General features: G+C 34.7%; 1 protein-coding gene across 7 annotated transcripts in view; it reads left to right on the top strand.

The window, feature by feature from the left end:
- Positions 1–22327, top strand: part of METTL25 (methyltransferase like 25) — a 182604-nt gene that overhangs the window by 42392 nt on the left and 117885 nt on the right. For all 7 annotated transcript variants that reach the window (XR_012380675.1, XR_012380677.1, XR_012380674.1 and 4 more), the window contains exons 6-7: positions 18795–18889; positions 21927–21956. Coding sequence is in view for 1 of the 7 variants with exons in the window: in XM_025882475.2 (XP_025738260.2) it covers positions 18795–18889; positions 21927–21956 (125 nt within the window). In the remaining 6 variants the exon portion in view is untranslated. The remainder of the gene's footprint in view (positions 1–18794; positions 18890–21926; positions 21957–22327) is intronic.

The raw sequence follows: 22327 nt of genomic DNA, 5'->3' as shown, positions 1-22327 counted from the left end.
ATCATAGGATTTGTTTTTTTCTTATTTTCTTGAAAATCTGTAAAGTGGTAGCTGAAGTGTTTCATCTGGTTCAAGAATGTGGAGGCCAACGTCTCTACAATTTTATTGGCCTTTCAGTTATGGCTTATTACCTAATGGTTGCTACTGCTCCAGCCATTACAGTTCAAATGAGAAGAAATATGAAGGTGAAAGAGTTTCTCCCATCTGAGACAGTTTCCTTTATAGAACTTCCTTTCCTAATAGACTACTTCACGAGGCTAGGAAATGTAACCTTCTAGACGGGTACATTGCACCTCCAAATGAAATCAAGATTTTGTGAGTGAGAAAGAAGGAGAAGCTGGGTATTAGGTGGGCAATTAGCATTCTCTGCCACTGTGTGGGTATGTGTACGTGTGCACACGCAGACGCCCATGTGTAGTATTAACGCACGAATAAGGCACCAGAAAGAGGAAAGTATAAAGGACAGTGGGGAATGTAACAGTATGCATGTGAAACAGAATGTAATCATATCCATCGTCCTCTTCTTTTAATGATTACAGCTCCTTTTCTGAGATCCTTTGTGATACCCTATCTAGAATAGGTTAATCTGAGGTCTTGTTCTGAATGCTTCTCCTTTGGGTGAATCTTGTACCTTGAGACTATAACTGTATTTATGTACTATGAATGTACACAAGCCGACAATAGTAGCAACCACAAACAATAACATATGTGATTTATGAATTAATTGTGAAGATATATGATTTATAAGTGATTTCTTAGAGATAAGAAAAAGGAATATAAGTGTTAAAAGAACCATTCCAGCTAAAATGTAAAGATTACTTCCTGTTAAGAGATCAGAAAAAGCTTTATGAAGGTAGTAACTTTTGAATTGAGCTTTATAGTGTAAGATTTAGATAGGCAAAAATGAGAGCATTCCAAGCATAGGAATGAGGTAGGTTAAGTTAAAGCCCAATAGGTCACTCATTGGAAATGGATGAATTCTCTAGCTAGGTGGTAACCTGATTCATAGGAAGTATTGAAATGTTGAAGAGTATTGAAAGGGACTCATCTAGAAAGTCCATTTTGGTAATGAAAACTTTTGAGCAGAGAGCAATGTGACCAAGAGCAAATGTTGTAAGACCTCTGACTCTCAACCATGAGATTTGCTGGGACCCTAACAATGGGGAAAGGAAAATAAACCAGAAACTGTGGGACCAAGGCTAGGGGAACTAACCCAGCAGAAGTATTCACCCCAAATCAGGCAGCCAGTTCCTTATTGGTATTCAAAAGGCAAACTCCAGGGGCACCTGGGTGGCTCAGTCAGTTAAGTGACTGCCTTCAGCTCCGGTCATGATCTTGGGGTCCTGGGATCGGGGCCCACATGGGGCTCCATGCTCAGCGGGGAGCCTGATTCTCCCTCACCTTTTGCCCCCCCACTCCCGCTCTTGCTCTCTCTCATGCACACTTTCTCTCTCTCAAATAAATAAAATCTTTAAAAGAAAAAAAGGCAAACTCCAGTCACATGAGTTGGCCTCTATTATCAAAGGGTCTTATTGGAAAGTTGAGGACATGCAGCAGTAATTTCTGACCAGGTGGAAAACCACCCTTACTGGTGCATAAATGCTAATCTTTTAATTACTCTATGTGAAGCACTATTCTAGGTACTTTACTTTTATTGACTCCTTTAGTCTTCATAACATTCCTGTGAGGTAATAATGTTACCATTCCCATTTTCATTATTCTTTATAACACCCCTATAAGATAATACTATTATTATCATGGCCATTTTCAGGTGAGAGTACTGAGTGACAGACAGGTTAAGTAACCTGCTTAAGATCATATAGTTAATAAGTAAAGGAGTTAGAATTTTAGCCCAGCCGGTCTGGCTCTAGAGTCACACTCTTAAAGCATCAGTCAGAAATTGGGACAGAGAGATAGGATTTGGCCTTCTGGGGAGATTCTGTTAAATTTTAAGACATCAGGGCTAAAACCCAATGTATTAGCATTTTGGAGTAATTTCTGGTTCTTATTGGAGGACGAGAATCTTAATTAGAACCTGAGGCAAAAGCTTAGGTAGATCCTGTGTGAATTTAATGGGGCATATAAGGGAAGCTCAGGGGATACACAAATGCTAGTTCTTCATAGATACAGAGGAGAGGGGCGCCTAGGTGGCTCAGTTGGTTAAGCGACTGCCTTCGGCTCAGGTCATGATCCTGGAGTCCTGGGATCGAGTCCCACATCGGGCTCCCTGCTCAGCAGGGAGTTTGCTTCTCCCTCTGACCCTTCCTCCTCTCATGCTCTCTCTCTCTCTGTCTCATTCTTTCTCTCTCTCTCATTCTCTCTCTCTCAAATAAATAAAATCTAAAAAAAGAGATACGAAGTCCAAGCATAGAACTGAAGACTAATTCTGGTCCTCACCTCTTTTTAAGAATAGTAATCCTTAAATATGGATGAGCTTGGTTAGTTTGAGTTTGAGAACTGGGAAGGGACATTGACTTTGGTGGAGATTCATACAAGGTTAGGACAGTTTCCTAATTTCTGCTTCTCTCTCTTCAGTTTTGGACCCTATAACTGTTCACAGTCAAAGCGACATGGTGCTATTTTCCTTCTCTGGAATATGATAAGGGTGAGGGGTCTCTGGCCCAGCTTATATGGTAATACTCACTTTTTGTTTTTAGGAGCAGCACTATCCTTAAATGTCTCTATTTTGTGTTAAGGTTCAATAAATATAAGTACTCAATATGAGATAAATGTGGCATCTCCCACATTCTGTAAACTCTCTTTTTATGTAGATATCAGATGTTTTATTTGCTAGGATCAATATTCTATTAAATTGGCATGATTTTAATAGTTGTATCCTGCTTTGATTTTGCCTTTCTTTTTTGGTTTTATAGCCTATACCACATAATTAGCTTTTTCTATTCATTTTCTATTTGTTTGGGCCACATGGGCCTTGAGAGAAAGGAGACCAAGATAGTTTCAGGATAAGCTCTGCTATAATCTAGGAGGCATGCCACTTCTGAAGAGCCCCATCTTGGAAAGAGAGAAAATAGTGGTTAACCATACCTAGAATCTAAGCCAGAACCTGAGTTTTAAAATACTTTTGGCTGTAAATAATAGCAAGTTCACCCAACAGTGGCATAAACAGTAAAGTCCTTCATTTCCTCACATAAACAGAAGTCAGAAGTAGCAGTTCTAGGGTTGGCTCACTGATTCTGGGACATCAGGGCCCTGGGTTCACATCTCTACTTCCCTATCAGGGCTGCAGTTTCATGAGAAGTGGCTTGAGCTAGAGACTTTCTCCTCAAGCATTCTCCCCTTCTGTCAAGGAGGGTGAAAAACATCTGACCAGAAATTTCTCATAATTATTTCATGTCTCCTTGTCTAGACATAGTTCACAAAGTAATTCCTGGCTGCAAGGGAGTCTGGAAAAGTAAATATTTTACTTTTTCAGCTTCCCTGGTGAGGCAGGCAAAGGAGACAGGTGTTAAGAGTGACTGTTAAACAGCTCACTATGTCTGCAAAATATTTTTTTTCTTCTCTCCCACCCCTCCTTCTTTCCCCCTGCTTTCTTTCCTGTGTCCTCTCTGTTGTGTACTGATTTTGAGGATTGAGTAAAATGAGAGCACTAACTCTGTGAAAGGAGAGGGGCAGTGATCTCTTCGAGTGCTCTTTTGCTTTGGCACCTACCACATTATTTGATCATGGTTAAATAATGGTTTAGGTTTAATCTCTTCTGGATGGTTTAGTATTTATTTCTCATAGTAGACTCTGACAAACTTTAAAACAAAAAGTTATTGTTAAATTTTTTCTTTTAATGCCTTACATTCACCAAAATATGTGACATATAGCAAGTACTCAATAAAGGAATAACATGAAATAAAATTATGAATTAAGAAAATGATTCAGTACTGGTTAAAACTAAAGAAAAAACAAGTGTGTTTGATGAGGCATCTTGAGAAGAAATCATTATGTTGACATAAGTAGTTTGGAAATTCTCAAGGTACTGAGCTGGCTTTGCCCTTCTTAGCAAAGATAAGGAACAGAAGGTTAGAGAAGGTTTACATTCCAGAGGCCACTGGAGCAAAATGATGAAAGCACACTATCCTGGTGAGACAGGGGTCTTATTTTAAATCTACACAAACTCAGATTCCTTTGTGTCATAAATTATAATTCCCTCTTTGGTTTTTTTTGAGAAGAAAAAAAACTTCTAGATATTCACCTATTAACTATGAAGTTTTTATTTCTCTCTAAAGCATCTAATCTTTAACCACAAAGCATATTATGACCACAAAGGTTGTAAAACATGTTTGTGGAAGAAGAATGTATTTGTTCTCTTGATTATAATAGTGGTTTCACATTTTTTTTTAACTCAGATCCAGATTAAGGAATACATTTTATGTCATTACAAATTAATAGGTAAATAAAACTGGTACTGAAATTTCACCAAAAAAGTGCTTATTCTTTTTTTCTTTTTGGTTAATTAATATTTGTTCTTTGAAAGGTACTGGCTCTTACAACCCACAATGCATGCTGATGTGTTTTATTCCTTTCTATATTTTAGAAAATGTTGATCACAATCCACTGAGTTGATTTTATGACCCATTAATGGGTTGCAGCCAGTAGTGTGATGGTAAATTTTTAATGGTTGGCTTTGCACCTGAATAAAAGCCCCTAATATCAATGTTTTCTGATTTCCATGGTTTAAATAAACCCTATTTGGCCAGTTTCAAATTACTATCCTGATGACACTGAATTAACTGGGAAAAAATGACACAGTCAGCTTTCTCGGGAACCATTATGAGCCAGCTTCACCACATCATTGGCTATAACACATAGTTTAAATATGAATTTATGTTTGTTATAAGTAAGTGATTTTGCTCATTTAAACCGCAAATCGCCTTATCTGTTAAACATCCCAAATAATATTATATAGCAGATACCAAATATGTATTTGTTAGAAGAATGAGTTGCTTTATTTTGACAGATATAAGAGTATCTGTATCTCCCCAAGTTTGTTTCTTTTTCAGTCCAATTATTCACATAAGGACTGCAATTTCTTACCTGAATGTCACAGGGATTTTTTTATATTCATAAACTTAAAGTTGAAGAGGAAATACTTTATTCATGTGTCATGGTGCCTACTGTATCATGTGTTCATCACTTAAATTGTTTTCTAAGAGTTTTAGCCTAAAATTTGAGAAAACAAAAACAAATTATTATTAAAAAACTGATTATATTTCAAAACAGTTCTTTGAAGAAAAGAAAGCTTCAAAAACAAATGAGTTACAGATGGATGGACTATATTTCATAATCTTTTTCAATGAACTGTCTTTTAGCTTTTCTATAAATCATTAATATTTGATCCAGAATCTGGATATTGGGCATAGAATTTTATTTAGCAACTCCTTTTAATTTAAAACTAACCTGAAATTAAAATGAAGACTCTGAAACAGTTATGAAAACATAAGAGCTGATTTAGTAACAACTTTGGGCATTGAGAATATCAATAAAACATTTATTCAACACAGAGTGTGCTGAGATTTAGGAGACACTCCAGAAGCTTTGTAACCACTAACTGCCCACTTTGCTAGATACCGAGGATTTCTAGATAAAGCACTTTAAAGAAATTTACAGCCCAATGGGAAGACAGCTAACCAAAGACTGCTGTAATACAATGCGATTGGGGCTATATTAGAGTTATAAGTTATATTGGAAGCGTGGAGATGGTGACATTTAAATGCCCAGGGGAGTCCCAGAACACCACATAGAAGAGGACATGGTTTGACTGCCTAGAGTTTTACATCTGTCTCTGTAGTGCTACAGCCTTAGATAAATCAGTTAGCCTTTGTGGGTCATCTATAAATTTAGTAAAAAGAAAGGGCTCAATTCAGTGACCTTGGCAGTTTCTCATGGCTCCAGTAATGATTCTGTGACTCGAATGTAGCTTTTCAAAATAAGCTTTTTGTTTCAGCTGAACCTCACCTATATTTATCATGACATTTAGGTTTAGTTTCATGATCTTTTTTTTTCTTAATTATATTGGATTTGCATGAACAGGTATCCGCTTTCCTACTTTGATTCTGCATTTGGATGATAATGTGAAGTTTTTGAAAATCAGTGTAATAATGGCCATGTTATTTTTCCTGAAGTTTGGTATCTAAGAGTTAAATTACCTAACAATAATTTATAGAAAGTGCATATTTACATATTCATTTACTTAACTATCAATATTAACAGTTTATTAGCTTATTTAGTAATTTAGTCAGAAACCATCAGGAGCAGTCTCAGCTTGAATAAGTATTGCTCTTGTAATCTTATAGCAGATAAGTAGACTTTACTGTCAGCCTTGTAGATTCAGCTGTTTATAGGCTTTTGTTACAATATCACATTACTTCTCACTATTCAGCTGGGTTTATGTCTCAGAATAATTCTTGCCAATTAATATGGTAATAATATAGAGATTTCTAGATATACTTGGCAGTCTTTATGCAATTACCTCACATGGACAGCTGTATCTAATCTTCAGTCAGTTGTACGTTTTCTAGAGTATTGGCACTGATTTTACTTTTGCCATAGGGCATCTTCTTGCTGTCTAGAAGTAGTTAAATACAGAGTTTTAATACATTTTGGCCCTTTCTTTCTTTAGTTTGCACCTCGTTATTTCTCATGACTAAAATAAAGTGGTTTCTGAAGCTCATGCAGATTGTATTTATTCAGCATAAAAAAGTTCTGTGTTCACGGTAAATAAAAGAAATAAAAAACGTGATTAAATCTAAAATAGAAATCTAAAATCTAAATCTTATATCTATTTAAAAGATTAGTAAAGACAAATAATTTATGTTTCAAATAGAGAATAATGTGAAGTCAAAGCTAATAGAAATTCTTTTTTTTAATTTTTTATTGTTATGTTAATCACCATACATTACATCATTAGTTTTTGATGTAGTGTTCAATGATTCATTGTTTGTGCATAACACCCAGTGCTCCACGCAGAACGTGCCCTCTTTAATACCCATCACCAGGCTAACCCATCCCCCCCACCCTCCTCCCCTCTAGAACCCTCAGTTTGTTTTTCAGAGTCCATCGTCTCTCATGGTTCGTCTCCCCCTCCGACTTACTCCCCTTCATTCTTCCCCTCCTGCTATCTTCTTCTTTCTTTTTTCTTAACATATGTTGCGCTAATAGAAATCTTATCAGAAGGTTGACTATCAAACTAATATAAAACAGGCTTTTAAAAAAGTAATTTACATTTTCCTAGCTTTATTTTTTTTTAAGATTTTATTTATTTATTTATTTATTTATTTATTTATTTGAAAAAGAGAGAGAGAGAGCATGAGCAAGGGGTGGGGGAGCAGAGGGCAAAGGAGAAGCAGACTCCTTGCTGAGTAGGGAGCCCAACGTAGGGCTCGATCCCAGGACCCTGGGATCATGACCTGAGCTGAAGGCAGGTGCTTAACCGACTGAGCCACCCAGGCCCCCCCATTTTACTAGGTTTATATACAAACTTGGATTTGTATACTGTAGAGCACATGATCTGGAAAAATATTTTGCTACAAATACAGTATTCTCACATTTCTTTTTCCCATGGTAAATAAATTATAAGCAAGTTGTCTAAATTTGCTTCATCATCAGTCTGGCACAATGAGTAAAATTCTCACTGGAATAAAGTCACACCATGATGTATAATATTAGTCTAAAAACTGTCTGATGTTTCAGATATTCCATATGTGTCTCAATGTAAACTCTTTTATCAAGACTGATAAAAGACTGAAAGAGCCCATCAAGAACAGCTGGAGGAACTTTTTGGGCACAGTGAGAAGCGCCATTGGGAGTTACTATCACAGTGGTGGCCAGACCAACACAGTGTTTTCTCTCAGCACCCAGAGTTTGCCATTCTTATGGCCATGCACAAAAATACCGAGACAGTAGTGTCCAGATGGATTCACTAAGAAACAGCATTTTAGCGGCCACCTGGATGGCTCAGTCAGTTGGGCAGCCGACTCTTGATTTTGGCTCCAGTCATGATCTCAGGGTACTGGGATCGAGCCCCAAGTTGGGCTCTGGGCTCACCGGGGAGTCTGCTCTAGGATTCTTCTCCCTCTCCCTTGGCCCTCCCCCTACTTGTGCTCTCTCTCTCTCTGGCTCTCTCTTTAAAATAAATAAACAAATAAATGTTTTTTAAAAAGAAACTATTTTACCATAGATATGATTCTGTCAAAGTAATATATACATTTTTAACTAGTTGTTTATTTTCTGTTGCATGTACCCTATAATTTACATATTCCCTCCCTTGAGATTACATGCCTAGCTGTACTTTTTTAACCAAAGGATAAGTGAAATACTAATACATTGATTATGTAATGGAACCAGAAGTAGAGATGAGATGCAGAAAAAAAGATGTTATAAATAGGATTATACCTGTCATGATCTAGAGAGAAACAAATGAGAAATAATAAATTACTCTTTTACCATTAACTAACTAGCTCTACTGCTTTAGAATAATCTGTGTAGAAAAAACAGTGACTTAAATTGAAGATATGTTCTGGTGAAGGCAGAAGGAGAGGACTAGTAGGGGTTCAATCCATATTTACATAATGTATCAATTAATTAACATGAAAATATGATCATTATGCTGTGATTTTCTTTAAATGTCTTGAATTCTAGGATCTTTCCCTAGTACTTCTTTTACAGCTTAAATCATTGTTGATAGCTATGTATAAATTTTATCTTTTGAAGTTAACTAAATTTTTATACCCATATTTATTCTAATCATTTCTAGAGAATAGAGCAATTTTTAGAATTTACCTACTTTTAAATTATCTAGTTATTCTTTTTCTGGTTGTAATATTTTGACTTTTTATTATATTTGCTATTAATGCTGAGGCGTATATGTCTGATTTACATAGTCATTTAATCATATTTATCCTTTTAGTTTTAATATACTCAAAAGCCTGGCAAGATATAAATGCTTCAGAAATCGGGACAGTTTAGTATAATTTTAATATGTCTTTTATCTTTAGGTAATATTTTGAATACCATATACACTTAACCCTGTTTAAAAGCTGAAATGAAGAGATTTTCATAGAATTGTCCTGTAGTCTCAATGCCAATTTTAGACTATAAAACTCTAAGGTGAGAAGTTTCTACACTTTTACAACTAAAATCCAAGTATTGTCTTTACTTGAGAGTATATCAGTCTCTACATGGTAAGTCTTCAGATACCCTTAAAGAATACTTTTAAGGAACCTAAGCAGTCTTACTCCATCATAGAAGAGAATGACATGGAACATAAACTAAATTTAAAAACAGATAAAAGGGCTGGCAAATGATACTTATTTGGCCTTTTTAAAAATAATATTTTGTGAAAAACAATGATACCTATGAACCTGTATTTTATCTTTATTGTCATAAAGCATTATAGAAATGATACAGATGCATATCATGCAAAAAATAAGCTTCAATAAAGTCATTAAACTGAGTGAACTCAAAACATTAAGCATTCTGACAGCATACAAACATACAGTAAAAAGTGAAAGTCTTTGTTCAGCATCACTACCCACAATGACACTTCCTTCTCATGTTTCTGTCCATGTATATATACAAATGTGTATATGTACAAGTATTTTGGGTTTTTGACAAAAGGAATCAAACTGAATATAATGATTCATCCATTCATTTATCCATTCTTTCAACAAATATTTATTATGTATTTATAGTGTTCCACGTACTTTTCTGGGAGCTAGAGAGATGGAAGGAAAAAGGCAAGTTCCTGCTTGCATGTCATTTAATATAGACTTAATTAATCAGATGGTGATTAAGTGCTATGGAGTAAAAGAAAGCAAAGAGAGTGAGAGTAGAGTGAAGAGGGATGCTATTTTATATAGAGTAGCCAGGGAAGGCCTTTTTAAGACAACATTTACGTAGACAGTTGAAAGATGAGGGAAGAAACCATGCAGTTATCTTGGAGAAAGAATGTTCCAGGCAGAGGGAACAGCAGGTAAAAAGCCCAAAGGCAGAAGCTTGCTTGCTTTTTTTCAAGGAACACCAAAGAGACCAGTATGCCTGAAACACTGTCAAGGGCAAAAGCACAGAGATCCTTTAGGGAGCTGTAACCAGGTGAGCTATTATCCAGGTGAGAGATGATGGTGGTTTAGGTCAGAGGGAAGCATTAAAAGAAATGATTAAATTTTGGATATAATTTTAAAGTATTGTCAGCAGAAATTATTGGCAATGGAGGTGTCAAAAAAAAAACATAAAAGTTTTTGACCTGAACTAGTGGAAAGATGAAGTTTTCATTTAGTGAATTGGCTATGACTAGAGAAAGAGTAAAATTAAAAGGGAAGTTGTTCAGTTTTGGATAGGTTGAGCTTGATATGCCTCTTAGAAATTAAAGTTATTAAATTATGAATTGGATAGATAATTCTGGATTCCTGAGGACAAATCTGGGTTAAAGATAAGAAATTTGTGAGTTATTAACATATAGATAGTAAGTCTGAATGAGATCACATAAGGAATAGAAATGATGAAGAAGTACAGAGACTGAACCCAAGAACATTCCAAAGGAGGTTGGGAAGATAAGAAAGACCAGCAAGAGGGTGTGATTTAAAAAAAAAAAAGAACAATATAGTTTTGCCCTTTTACTTAGCAATATATTTTGGAGCCCTTTTCATAAATTTGTTTTACACACTACAACATATTCCTTGGAATGGATGTATCATATTCTATTTAGCTTCTCCTGTATTGATTAACGTTTGTTTTATAATTTTCTCCTCTAACTTTTATAGTTTTTTCTTATCCAATTCCATAATCTATCTAGATTTATTTTGTGTGTATGATTCCAGAAATGGCTCTAATCTTATTTTTCTAAATGCTATTTATTGAATAATTCATGCTTTGCCACACTGATATAAAATGACACCTTTGTCATATAATGTATTTATGAGTTCTCTTATATTCCCTTAATTTGTTGATTCTTCTGATAATACTATTCTGCCTTAATTAGTATAGTTTATTGGAACCTTTGAAATCTGGTAGAAGAAGTCCCCCAGAGTTCTTATTTTTTCAGAATTTTCTTAGCCAACCTCATGTATTTTCTCTTTCAAAGGGGTTTTACTTATTTGTGTATTTTTAAAAGAGTGATAATTTTACTTTCATTGCTCTACCATTAGACATACAGATACAATTTTACTCTTTTTAGAGACCAGGTTCAGGATTACTGAATGAGTTTCACAAAAGAAGAGATTTGAATTAAGCAGGGCTTAATGACAGCAGCAAAACCATTGTCTGGGGTTGGCAATTCTAAATGGCATGACTCAGTGCACACTTGGTGAACAACATCAGATAGGAAAGTCTTAACAATAAGTCATCTTTGTTTCATATTTTGCTAGAGCTCTTCATCATATATGTAGAATGGATACAAAAAGCACAGATGATCATTCAAGGAAGGAGGTAGTTAATACTAAAAATGCTTATTAGATATTAGCAATTTGGAACAATTACAATGTTTGGAGAAGAAATCTTTTATTTATCCAAACAGCTTGCTTAGAGGAGAATTGAAATGCTGATCACATCAAACATTTAATAAGTCTTAAATAGATAAATTTACTTGAGTATTTCATTTAAGATTAAAGTATGTACAGTTTATAATGCAAATTTATATGAAAAGTTGCAAAATTTTTTATGCTTAGAAAAAATGATTTTAAAATTATCTCATTCTCTTTATAATATATGGATCATAATAAACATTGCAGACCAAATTCAAAGTAAAAACTGATTTAGATGATGCATGTATTGAATGGATTTTAAATTAGATTGTTAAGATCCATAAAACAATCTGTTGGGATTTTAATTGGCATGCATTGAATTTAAAGATCATTATGGAGAAAAGTGATGTCTTTAGGACGTCAGTTTCTCCTCTCTGAAATATAAATTGTATCTTCATTTATTTGTTGTTGTTTCAGATATTCATGTTAATCTTGCCCAGTTTTAGTTTGGTTTACTTGTCACGATTTTGTAATTTTCTTTCATTCCTAATAAATATGTATTGGGTACCTGTCACATGCTAGTCATGTGAGTATTCTAGGTACTAGGGATACAAGATCAAACAAAACAAAGCCCCTGCCCTTATCAAGCTTATATTCTAATAAGGCATCAGGCAATAGAAAAATAAATAAGTAGATATGTAATGTCATGTTATAAACAGTAAAACTAATAAACAGGAGAGTGGAGGGTAAGGTATGTGGTGATCAAAGCAGAATTTTTCAAAAATCACTTACCTATGTTTTTTCCTATCTCCCCCCCATATTTCAATAATGGTTATTGTGGTTTTAAATAAGGTATTCTAAAATCCTCATTATTCACTTAGGTGACAGAAATTTGTATCTCTAGAGGCATAATACCTGTTTGTTTTTCCCAGATGAAATCATTTCAGTCAGATTTCATTTAGTTTTAAAGAAATTTTAAAAGAATATTTTTTTCCAAAATATAATGAGGATATGTAGATAATCTTGATTCATCTGTCTCATTCTTTCTATTCAGTTCCACAAAGTTCTGTAGGAAGCACTAGAGGATGTAAGAAAATAGAGACACTGTCTACCCCTTAGGGAGGCTTGTGATCTAGTGAGGAATTCAGAAGCAATTACAGAGAACTTTCATGCATATCTGAGAGTGATAGATTCCTGGCCCATAGACCTATTATAATCAACTATGACTGTGAATTTTTGAAAAAAATGAATGAAAGAAGTGATAAATGATGGATGTATAAACAAAATACTGCTAAGAGAGAATAAGTTTTCACAACTAAGGGATGAAGGAAAGCTTTCTAAAAGAGGTAATGTTTGGTCTTCATTGAGAAAGATGAATGAGTAGGGAAGGACATTTTGAGAACTTTGTGGAGAAGAGGCATAGAGGTAGAAACTGTGTGGCTTGTTCTGAATAAAACAAGTCCTTATGGATATATAACTGAGAGTGAGCTGAGGGTGAGAGTGTTGGAAACAGAAAATATGGCTGAAAAAGCAAATTAGGGCCAGATTGTGAGAGCCATGAATGCCATGCTGGGGTGTCAGAATATTATTCAGTGGGAGACAAAATGCACTTTGTTCCATAAAAATATCTCTTGTGTGTTGGTTTGATGCAAAGGAATTGCATACACTCATCTACATTTCTGAAAGGTAGTAATTTTTGGCATTATAGAGGATAGATCGACATAGAGCTAGATCAGGGACAGAGACTAGTTAGGAAATAGTTATAAAAGTTCAGATCAGGGGCGCCTGGGTGGCTCAGTCGTTAAGCGGCTGCCTTTGGCTCAGGTCATGGTCCCAGGGTCCTGGGATCAAGCCCCACATCGGGCTCCCTGCTCGGCAGGAAGCCTGCTTCTCCCTCCCCCTCTGCTGCTCTCCCTGCTTGTGCTCTCTCACTCTCCCTGTCAAACAAATAAATAAAATCTTAAAAAAAAAAAAGTTCAGATCAAGAATATATTGGAAAAGAACACTAGGAGCAGAATAAACAGTAAATAACCTAAGTAGGTAAATTAAATAGGAAGTCAGGAGAAACCCTATTAACAGGTGAGATTTCAGCAAAGACTTGAAAAAGGTAATTGAGTTACCAAATGAATAGCTGGGGGAATTCATTCCACACAAGAGGAACAAGCTGGCATATTTGAGGAATAACAAGAAGCCAGAGTGGAGGTGAGAAGGAATAGTAGGGGAGGAGCTCAGAGAGGCAGTGGCTCTGGGTTGAGAGTACCGATCATGTAGAGCTGCATAGGATATTACAAGTCTTATTTTAAGTGAAATGGAAACCAGTCAGAAGTTAGCAGTAAGCAGATGGATGGTACACATCAATTAGAATAATTTGAAATGAGTTTATTTACCAAGGGGCTATTTACAAAGATATGGGTGTAGAAGAATCGTGGGGTATACCATAGAAATCTAGGGCTTACCACAGAAAATTCCAAAGCTTTGAGATAGGTATTTTGCCAGCTTAGGGAACTGAAAATATTACAGGAGGGTGAAACAAACAAGGTGTGAAATGAAACCAGAGAGGTAGTCATGAGCAGATCACATTAAGGAACAGGGTCTTAATTTAAAGTTTTTATTTAAATTCCAGTTAGTTAACATTACAATGTAGTATTAGTTTCAGGTGTACAATATAGTGATAGAACAGTTCCATACAACGCCCAGTGCTCATCATAACAAGTGCCCTCCTTAACCCTCATCACCTGCTTAACCCATCCCGCCCATGCACCTCCATTCTGGTAACCATCAGTTTGTTCTTTGTAGTTAAGAGTCTGTTTCTTGGTTTTCCATCTGAAAGGAGAAGAAGGACCTATTAAATCAGGAAATGAATTGATGAGGTTTATATTCTAAAAGATCACTTTGCAATATTGAAGCAAATAAAAAGGAGCAAGAGTATGTGTTGGTAATCAATCAAGAGGCTTTCATAGCAGTTTCGTAGCATAGTAGTTTGGGATGGTGGAAATAGAGAATATGAATGGATTTGAGGAATATTTAGGGTAAAAATAAACTAGAATTTCTAAAACAAGCTATGTATGAAGAAGTGTCTGAGAAGATTCCTGAATTTTTTTGACTCATGTAAACGAATAAATGTTGATGCCAGTCATGGAAATAGGAAACTTTAGGATATCTGGTTTCATTCAGTTATTTAGATTTTGGACATGTTGATTATCAAGTGCCGATGAAATATCTATTTGGAGATGGTAGTTAGACTGTTTGTGATGCAAAATGAGATCTTAGAGAAGAGGTTGAAGATACAATTTAGGAATTGGGAGTAGCTTGAATAGTGTCTCCCAAAAAGTCACATCAACTCGGACCTCAGAATGTGACCTCATTTAGAAATGGGGTATTTATAGATGTAATTAGTTAAGAGGAGGTCATAGTGGAATAAGGTGGACCTTAAATCCAATGGTGAGTGTCCTTATAAGAAGAGGAGAGGAAGCAGAGAGACACAGAGGGAAGAAAGCCATGTGAAGACCGAGGCAGAAACTGGAGTGGTACGACTACAAGCCAAGAAGTGCCAAGGATTGCTAGCAACCACCAGAAGTTAGGAAGGAGCAAGGAACGGATTCTTCCCTGGGGCCTTCAGAGAGAGCATGGCCCAGCCCATACCTTGATTTCAGACTTCTAGCCTCCAGAACTGTAAGAGAATACCTTTCTGTTGTTTCAGGCTACCAAGTGTATAGGAATTTGTTACAGCAGCCCTAGGAAATTAATACAGGAATGGTTAGTGTATATTGAGGTATAAGTATGATTGTCTGGGGAAGCATAGAGATGGAGCAGAGGTTACACACCGGCTCTCACCCCCAGACTCATTCTGGGCAATTCTGACAGTTGTATTATGCCCAAATGATGCTTTAAATAGCAATAAGACTGGACAAATGAGATACTTAGTTACTATACAAATTGATTGGTACCTATTTTATTCTCTCTTGCTGCTTCGTACATTTATTTACCAACTGAAATCATTTCACTTTGAATCCTTCTTCAGAAAAGTTTGAAGGGGGGATAGGATTAATCCTTATGGACATTTCAGTAGACACAACATGACAAACTGTCAGGGGATATGAAGAGCATTAGGCCACAAATAAGAGGGTATGGTATCATGGAACCAGAGGGAGAGAATATTATAAAGGAGTATCAGAACCTCCTGAAAATCCACAGTAAGAAAATACACATTAGGTTTTGTCTCATAGATGCTAGTGGTAAGGGAAACGAGCTATCGGAGTGACATGGTTAGATGTGTCTATTTTAGAAAGATAATATTCCTCTTAATATAAAGGATGGACAAGACTAAAGGAAAGAGAAAAAGAGAATTAGTAAGTAGGTATTGCATTTGCCTAGTCAAGAGCTAATGAAGATTGAAGATGAAAAGGAGGCATAATTAAGAGGTTGTGTATATAAGAACTTGGGGATTAAAGGAAAGAATAATAGAAGATGGTTCTTAAGTTAAAACTTGCTTAATTAAGTGGATAATAATATTATTAACACAAGAAGGAAGAACTAGTAGAAGCTCTCCTTTTATGAGATTAATGGATTTCTAAAGCCAACAAAAAAGAAATGAGATAGAAGAAAAAAACAAGAGACTTCATCTTTTCCAAAATTATCATTTAAAGATAACCTGAAAGTGATCCTAGGGAAAAGCAACTGATACGGGTGGTTAAAGCTCAGTTTGACTAGATTTAAATGTATGAACACAGTTAAATAGGAGATTAGTACATAACAATAGAAACCCGAACTCTGTGACTTGGATTCAGAACATAGAAGTGAGCCTCCTTCTTCACTGCAGTCAGAATGAAGCTGCTGAAATAGATTCCAAAGATAATATTGAACCTGTACATGAAAGGCTTTGTTTGACTTTGAGGATGTCCTGCCTTTGTATTAGTTGTTTGCATTTACTTTTAAAGAATGAGCAGAGCTGTGAGGCCACCATGACCTCAACCACAGAGGAAACTGTGATGTAGATTCAGAAAACTTCAAGGAGATTCCACAACCACCAGGTGTCCAAAGGAAGGAGGCTTTGATGGGATTATACATAACCCTGAACCAAGGCTGGCAATTCCTATAAACTATAAGAGCTCTAGGATCTTAGGTGTTTTGGCCAGAGATTCAGGGAGCCGTATACATCGAGTAAGATTGCCCTTCTGCCATCACAGTTATGTAGGGTTGGAGAGGAAGCTCCCTTATACACAAAAACTACCCTTCTATAGGCCTTTATTATAGTGGAAAAGAATAGCTTTATGTGCCCTTAGGAACACCATGTCCTTTCTCTACCCTCATCACCTTCATCAGTACAAGTTAGTGAACATGCAGTAAGACCTGCTTTTTCTAGTCTTCATTTTTCTAACGACAGCCCCATGTGCTCAGAAGCCTCCGCTGTTGGCTTCCATATTTATGTCATCTGAAATCAAGAGGGATACCAGGGGTCCTATGTATCCCTGCCTTCATCTTCTCTTTATTACTAGCCATCTGGGAATCCCAGAACTCAGTATTCCGCTGAATAATTCCCACCCATCTTCCCCCTACCACACACTCACCGCTTCACCACTGTCTTTCTAGGGCCTGCCAGGACTAATCCCATCATTGAGATCACTGTCACAAGGAATGAGAGAATGGTTGGAGAAAGGGAAGATATAGCTATTTTATTGGTTAGCACCTTTCCTAACTATTGTGAATAAAATAGCACAAACCCATCTCTCTAGCCCCTTACCCTTTACAGTAAGATCTAGATATTTCTCTTTTTGGTTATAAGAAGAAAAAAAACACCTTACAGTAATTCTTTTATTTAGTGGTAATCATGTCTCAGTAAAATTATAAAGCCTTAAATAAAACTCAAACTGCTATTTCAAGTCATCTTGGAACTAGAGGAAGTAGTCCAAGGGTCCCCAGGACCTGGATGGGCTTCAAGGGCTCCACAAGTTCTGTGAATGTGTAATTGAAATTGTTTATGTAGCTTGGTGGTTAAAGAGTATGGCCTCTGGAGTCAGATTGCCTCTGTTTAAATCCTACCCCACCATGTGCTAGATTTTGCAATTTAGGCAATTTACTTAACCTGCCTGTGCTTAGTTTCCCCTAGCTAAGCCATGAGAATAATAGTGTACCTACTTCATAGAGTTGCTGTAGGGACTAGTTAGTTAATACATTTAAAGCACTTACAGTAGTGCCTCACAATATTAAGTGCTGTATAAACACTAGCATTATTATTATTTATATTCCCAGGGAAAGGTCCGTATCTTCCAACTGATTATCAGTAAGGTCTATTATAAATTTTAATTTACGAACTGAAAGAAACCACTTTCACAGGCATATGATCTGCATGAAATTTAAACTTTCACTGTTTGAATCAAAAGTCATCTGAGCCTTCACAGCAGAAAAATTTACCTAGTGGATTCTACTTCAGTAATATTTTCTTTTTATTTTTTTAACAATATTTTCTTTTAAAGTGTTTCTATGTTTTCAAGGTTTTGATTCTATTTTTACTTTTTAACCTAATATAAAATTTGTATTTTTCTTTAAATTGTCACAGTCTTGATAAAATTTAAGCTCATTTTTTAGGATTCAATTTAAAAAAGAAATTTGTTTTCCTTTTCAAAATCCCTGTGTAATTAATAGTTCTGCATTAAGGGTTTGAACATCAGCAAATTGCATATGCAACTCTGTAAGTGAGTTAGACAAAAGATATGTGATTAAGCAGTGAATGTTGATTTTTGTTGTTGTTACTTAAACCATATATGCAATTGAGCCAGATTGGATCACAATTGAAAATATTGCAGCCTGTTAATAAAATGAAAAAGAAGAGCTTATACAGCTGTTCTTTTCCTGGAAAGTGAATATAGTGGCTGAAAAAAAAATTGAGGCTTCATCGTTATTAGGGATGAATTAATATTGTTCTATAATAAATTACCAAATGTCATTTAATAAATCATTTTTTTTAGAAATCTAATCAGGTCAGCAGTAAATGTCCAGTATCTCATTACTTATTTCCTATAGTTACACTGAACATGAAGAGTACTTCCATTTTAAATTGCTTTTGCTAAATCTTAGAAAAATAATTTTTCCAATTTGGTTAGTATCAGACCTAAAGCTTAAACACAAAACAGCTGTTGTTGAAAATACCACTTTCATAACATTAATATGCTTTCAATTAACAGATTGGTATGAACTGTTAAACATTACTACCTCCATGTTTAACTACTGTTTGACTCTCAATGACTGCTTTTCTTTCTTAATAGATTGTTTACTTTAACTGAAAGAGGAAGAATCTTATTTAAATAATCCATATTTTTCTCCCATCTGCAGAAAGTACCCAAGAAAAGTGGGGATTTCCAATGTGCCAGTACTTAAAGGAAGAGAGATGGTGCTGTGGTCGTAATGCCAGAATGTCAGCATGTTTGGTATGATTATATTTTTTTCTGAACTAAGCTTTATCCAGATGTTGCAGAATTTATTATTGTTGGCTAATATCATGAATTAAATGCCAGGTTTTGCAGAGCATCATTATTAATGCTTTTGTGCATTGCAAATTTTAAGAAAAAAATGACTTGCCCTTCCAACATTATCTACTACTTTACATGCATTGTGGTAATAAGCAGGACACATGTCATCTTTATGATGAAGCCCACAATTAGCAGTCCTCACTCATGAGCATAATACTTGTAATCAGGTTTATGATACCCCCATTTTAATTATCAGCAGACAGCCAAGAATCACTAGATACCTAAAGAAAGTCCAACGTGAAAGAACAGAGATCAGATAAGCAGAAGAAAAGCACCTTGGAGGAAGTGGAGACGATACAAAATAAAATAAAATAATGTAAAATAGCTATTAATATCCCTTAGATAAAAGAATATACTGCATTCATAAAACAAAAGTGGTTGCTATGAAAATAAACATTCAAAGAAACAAAAAGAAGCATTTTTGAAAAATAAATTTCAAAGAATATAGAATTTATAGACCACACTGCACTTAATAACTTTTCCTGACCACTGTCAGCTTCCTGTGGAATGACCCTCTCCTTGGCTCTATCCCAGTCCCTGGCTACCTTGGCTTCTTTTTTGGAGGCTAAGGAACATTTTTTTTTGTGCATTTTTTATTGCCTTTTGTTCCATACCTGACCTTTTCCACAAATAATCAAAGCCTTAGTGGTTAAAAAAGGAGAAAGAGACCTTTCTGGTGATGCTTTCAGATAAATTGTTAAGGGTACTAACCAGAGATAAAATTTTAATTAGATTAATACAATCTTGTCAGCATACTTTAACCCTGATAAAACTGCAGAATATTTTAGATTAGTATGACATGAACACTTGGTTTATTTTCTTCATTATCTTTATTTATTGGCCAAGAAAAATACTGATCTTTGCAAGAAACTTCTTATCACCTACCTGGTTATCTTTTATTATGTCATCCTAATTTATCATTTGTATTTCTAAATCCCTCATCAGCAACACATACTAAAAGTAGTCTTGTTCTGTTGAATCACAGATCTGTACCTCTGAAACAAATAATGCAATATATGTTAAGAAAAAAAAAAAGATAGCAGGAGGGGAAGAATGAAGGGGGGTAAAATGGAGGGGGAGACGACCCATGAGAGACGATGGACTCTGAAAAACAAACTGAGGGTTCTATAGGGGAGGGGGGTGGGGGGATGGGTTAGTCTGGTGATGGGTATTAAAGAGGGCACGTTCTGCGTGGAGCACTGGGTGTTATGCACAATGAATCAAGGAACACTACATCACAACTAATGATGTAATGTATGGTGATTAACACAACAATAAAAAAAAATAAAAGTAGTCTTGTTATTGACTACTTTTAACTAGTTATACTTACCTAAAAGCAGATACTTTTATCAACACCAAGCAACTTCTTAAAAATTCTTGTTTCTTTATTCAGTTCAATCTTTTAGCAAAAGCCATAACACAAAAATCTAATCTGAAATGAGCACAAACAGTACTGTAAATGAAAATCAATGTTTTCTTCAATAATAAATTTATTCTGGGCCTGTTGCTATTTAATTTAATATGAAAATTATATAATATCTTTCTCCTGTATTCATAAATCTGTGGCTTTAAATGTTCAGTGAAGGTATCCTTCAAGTCAATGGAAAAATTGCAGTTTTTTTCTTCAAACACTTTCTGTGAAGCAACTTGTTATACAGTGAACTCATTTTTCCCACTAAATCTTCATGGTGTGAGGACAGGAGAAGTTAATCAGGGTTCATAGAACAAAGTTTTACTTCCTGCTCACTTGCTAACTAGCTGTACAACTTGTGGCAAGTACTTTATATTGTCACTGAGCTTGTGTAGCTGAAAAAATTGTACTTATATAGGATAATCTCTAAATTACCATTACAATCTCTAAATTACAAATTTAGAAGTATATGATTCAGCTATATCTAACAAGTATATGATTATGAAGAACAGCAATCTAAAGCAAATATGAGTATTTTAAAATGGAATAGGAGGTATATGCAGATCTATTATATTTTACTTCTTTGTGTTTGAAGTATTTTGATTAAAATTTAAAAAATAAAAATATTAAAATATTAAAATTTTTAATGTAATTCAGTTATAAATAAGCTGTTTATATAAATACATTTATTTATTTATTTATAAATTTATATAAATATAAACTATGTAAGTATGGAAATTTATGTCTCTTAAAAAATGAAAGTCTTTGAAGCCTCTATTCCATATTTAAATTATGGCAAATCTTTCATATATACCTTTCATATATGTTGGATTATGAGTATTTACTAGAAATATTAGGAAATATTTTCTAAAAATGTTCTGGATCTTAAATAAATATAAATATAAAAACTAGCTATGTATAAAATTATAAAAATATGTATTACTTTCTCTTCTGGGCACTTGATCATACGTGAATTTGATTTGAATTTGCAGACCAGGCAGATCAAAACTATACATACTTTTCTAAACTAAGTTTTCAGATACAATCTGTTCAATATTACCTTGTATAATAAAATATGAAGCTACATTTATAAAAAATAAGATGAAAATAAGTTAAAAGTTGTATATATACACACATAATAATAGATTTGGGTTAAAAAATAATAGTTTTGGATTTATTTGATTGTTTTAGCTAAACTAAAAGTGAGCCAAGAGCACGTTATTTCATTTCTTTTGTTTTCTTATTTTTTCTAAAATTCAAGGAGTATATACAGTTGAGGTATGTTTGTGCTTGTGTACATGACACACATCTATTATAAATCAACCCTACATTATACAAGTATACTGGTTAACATTCCTTAATGATACTAACACTTATAAATGTATAAAGTTACATGTTATCAATTAATCTTTTTAAATGTCACTTTTATAAGCCCTTATACAGTGTGTTTATAGTCTTATAAGGTAAGACTAAATATATGAGCAGTCTCTGTCTTATCTTTTTCTCTTTATTTTTTCTCCAAAGGCATTGGAAAGAGTTGCAGTTGGCCAAGGGGTAAGAAAGAATGTTTACTCTAATATAGCAGATGGACATGATGGTTTCTTAAAGTACTGTTCGTACTTGACCTGCTGATGAACTTAAAACCTGATGGCTTTTAATAAATATCACCTCTTCCTATTCAAATTTATACATTTTCTGTGTTTACTTTAAAAGAGAAGTGAACTTTCAGAAAAAGTAAATTGAACTTTTAAGAAAACTTCTACATTATTTTCTTGTACTAATGTCTCATTTCTTCATAATATACTAAACAGTCTATAAATATTTCTAAAGACTGCTGTTGCTGACTATTAGGTTTTTATGGACTTAATTCAAGCAGAGATAAACATGAATAGCATTCAGTTTATTTTTTACCTATAGTCCAAAAC

This window comes from Callorhinus ursinus, unplaced genomic scaffold (genome assembly GCF_003265705.2).
Source record: "Callorhinus ursinus isolate GAN/ISIS: 27379988/994484 unplaced genomic scaffold, GSC_fseal_2.0 scaffold14, whole genome shotgun sequence".
NCBI lineage: Eukaryota > Metazoa > Chordata > Mammalia > Carnivora > Otariidae > Callorhinus > Callorhinus ursinus.
The sequence above is the reverse complement of the archived record's forward strand: the minus strand, read 5'-3'. Positions and strand labels throughout refer to the sequence as shown.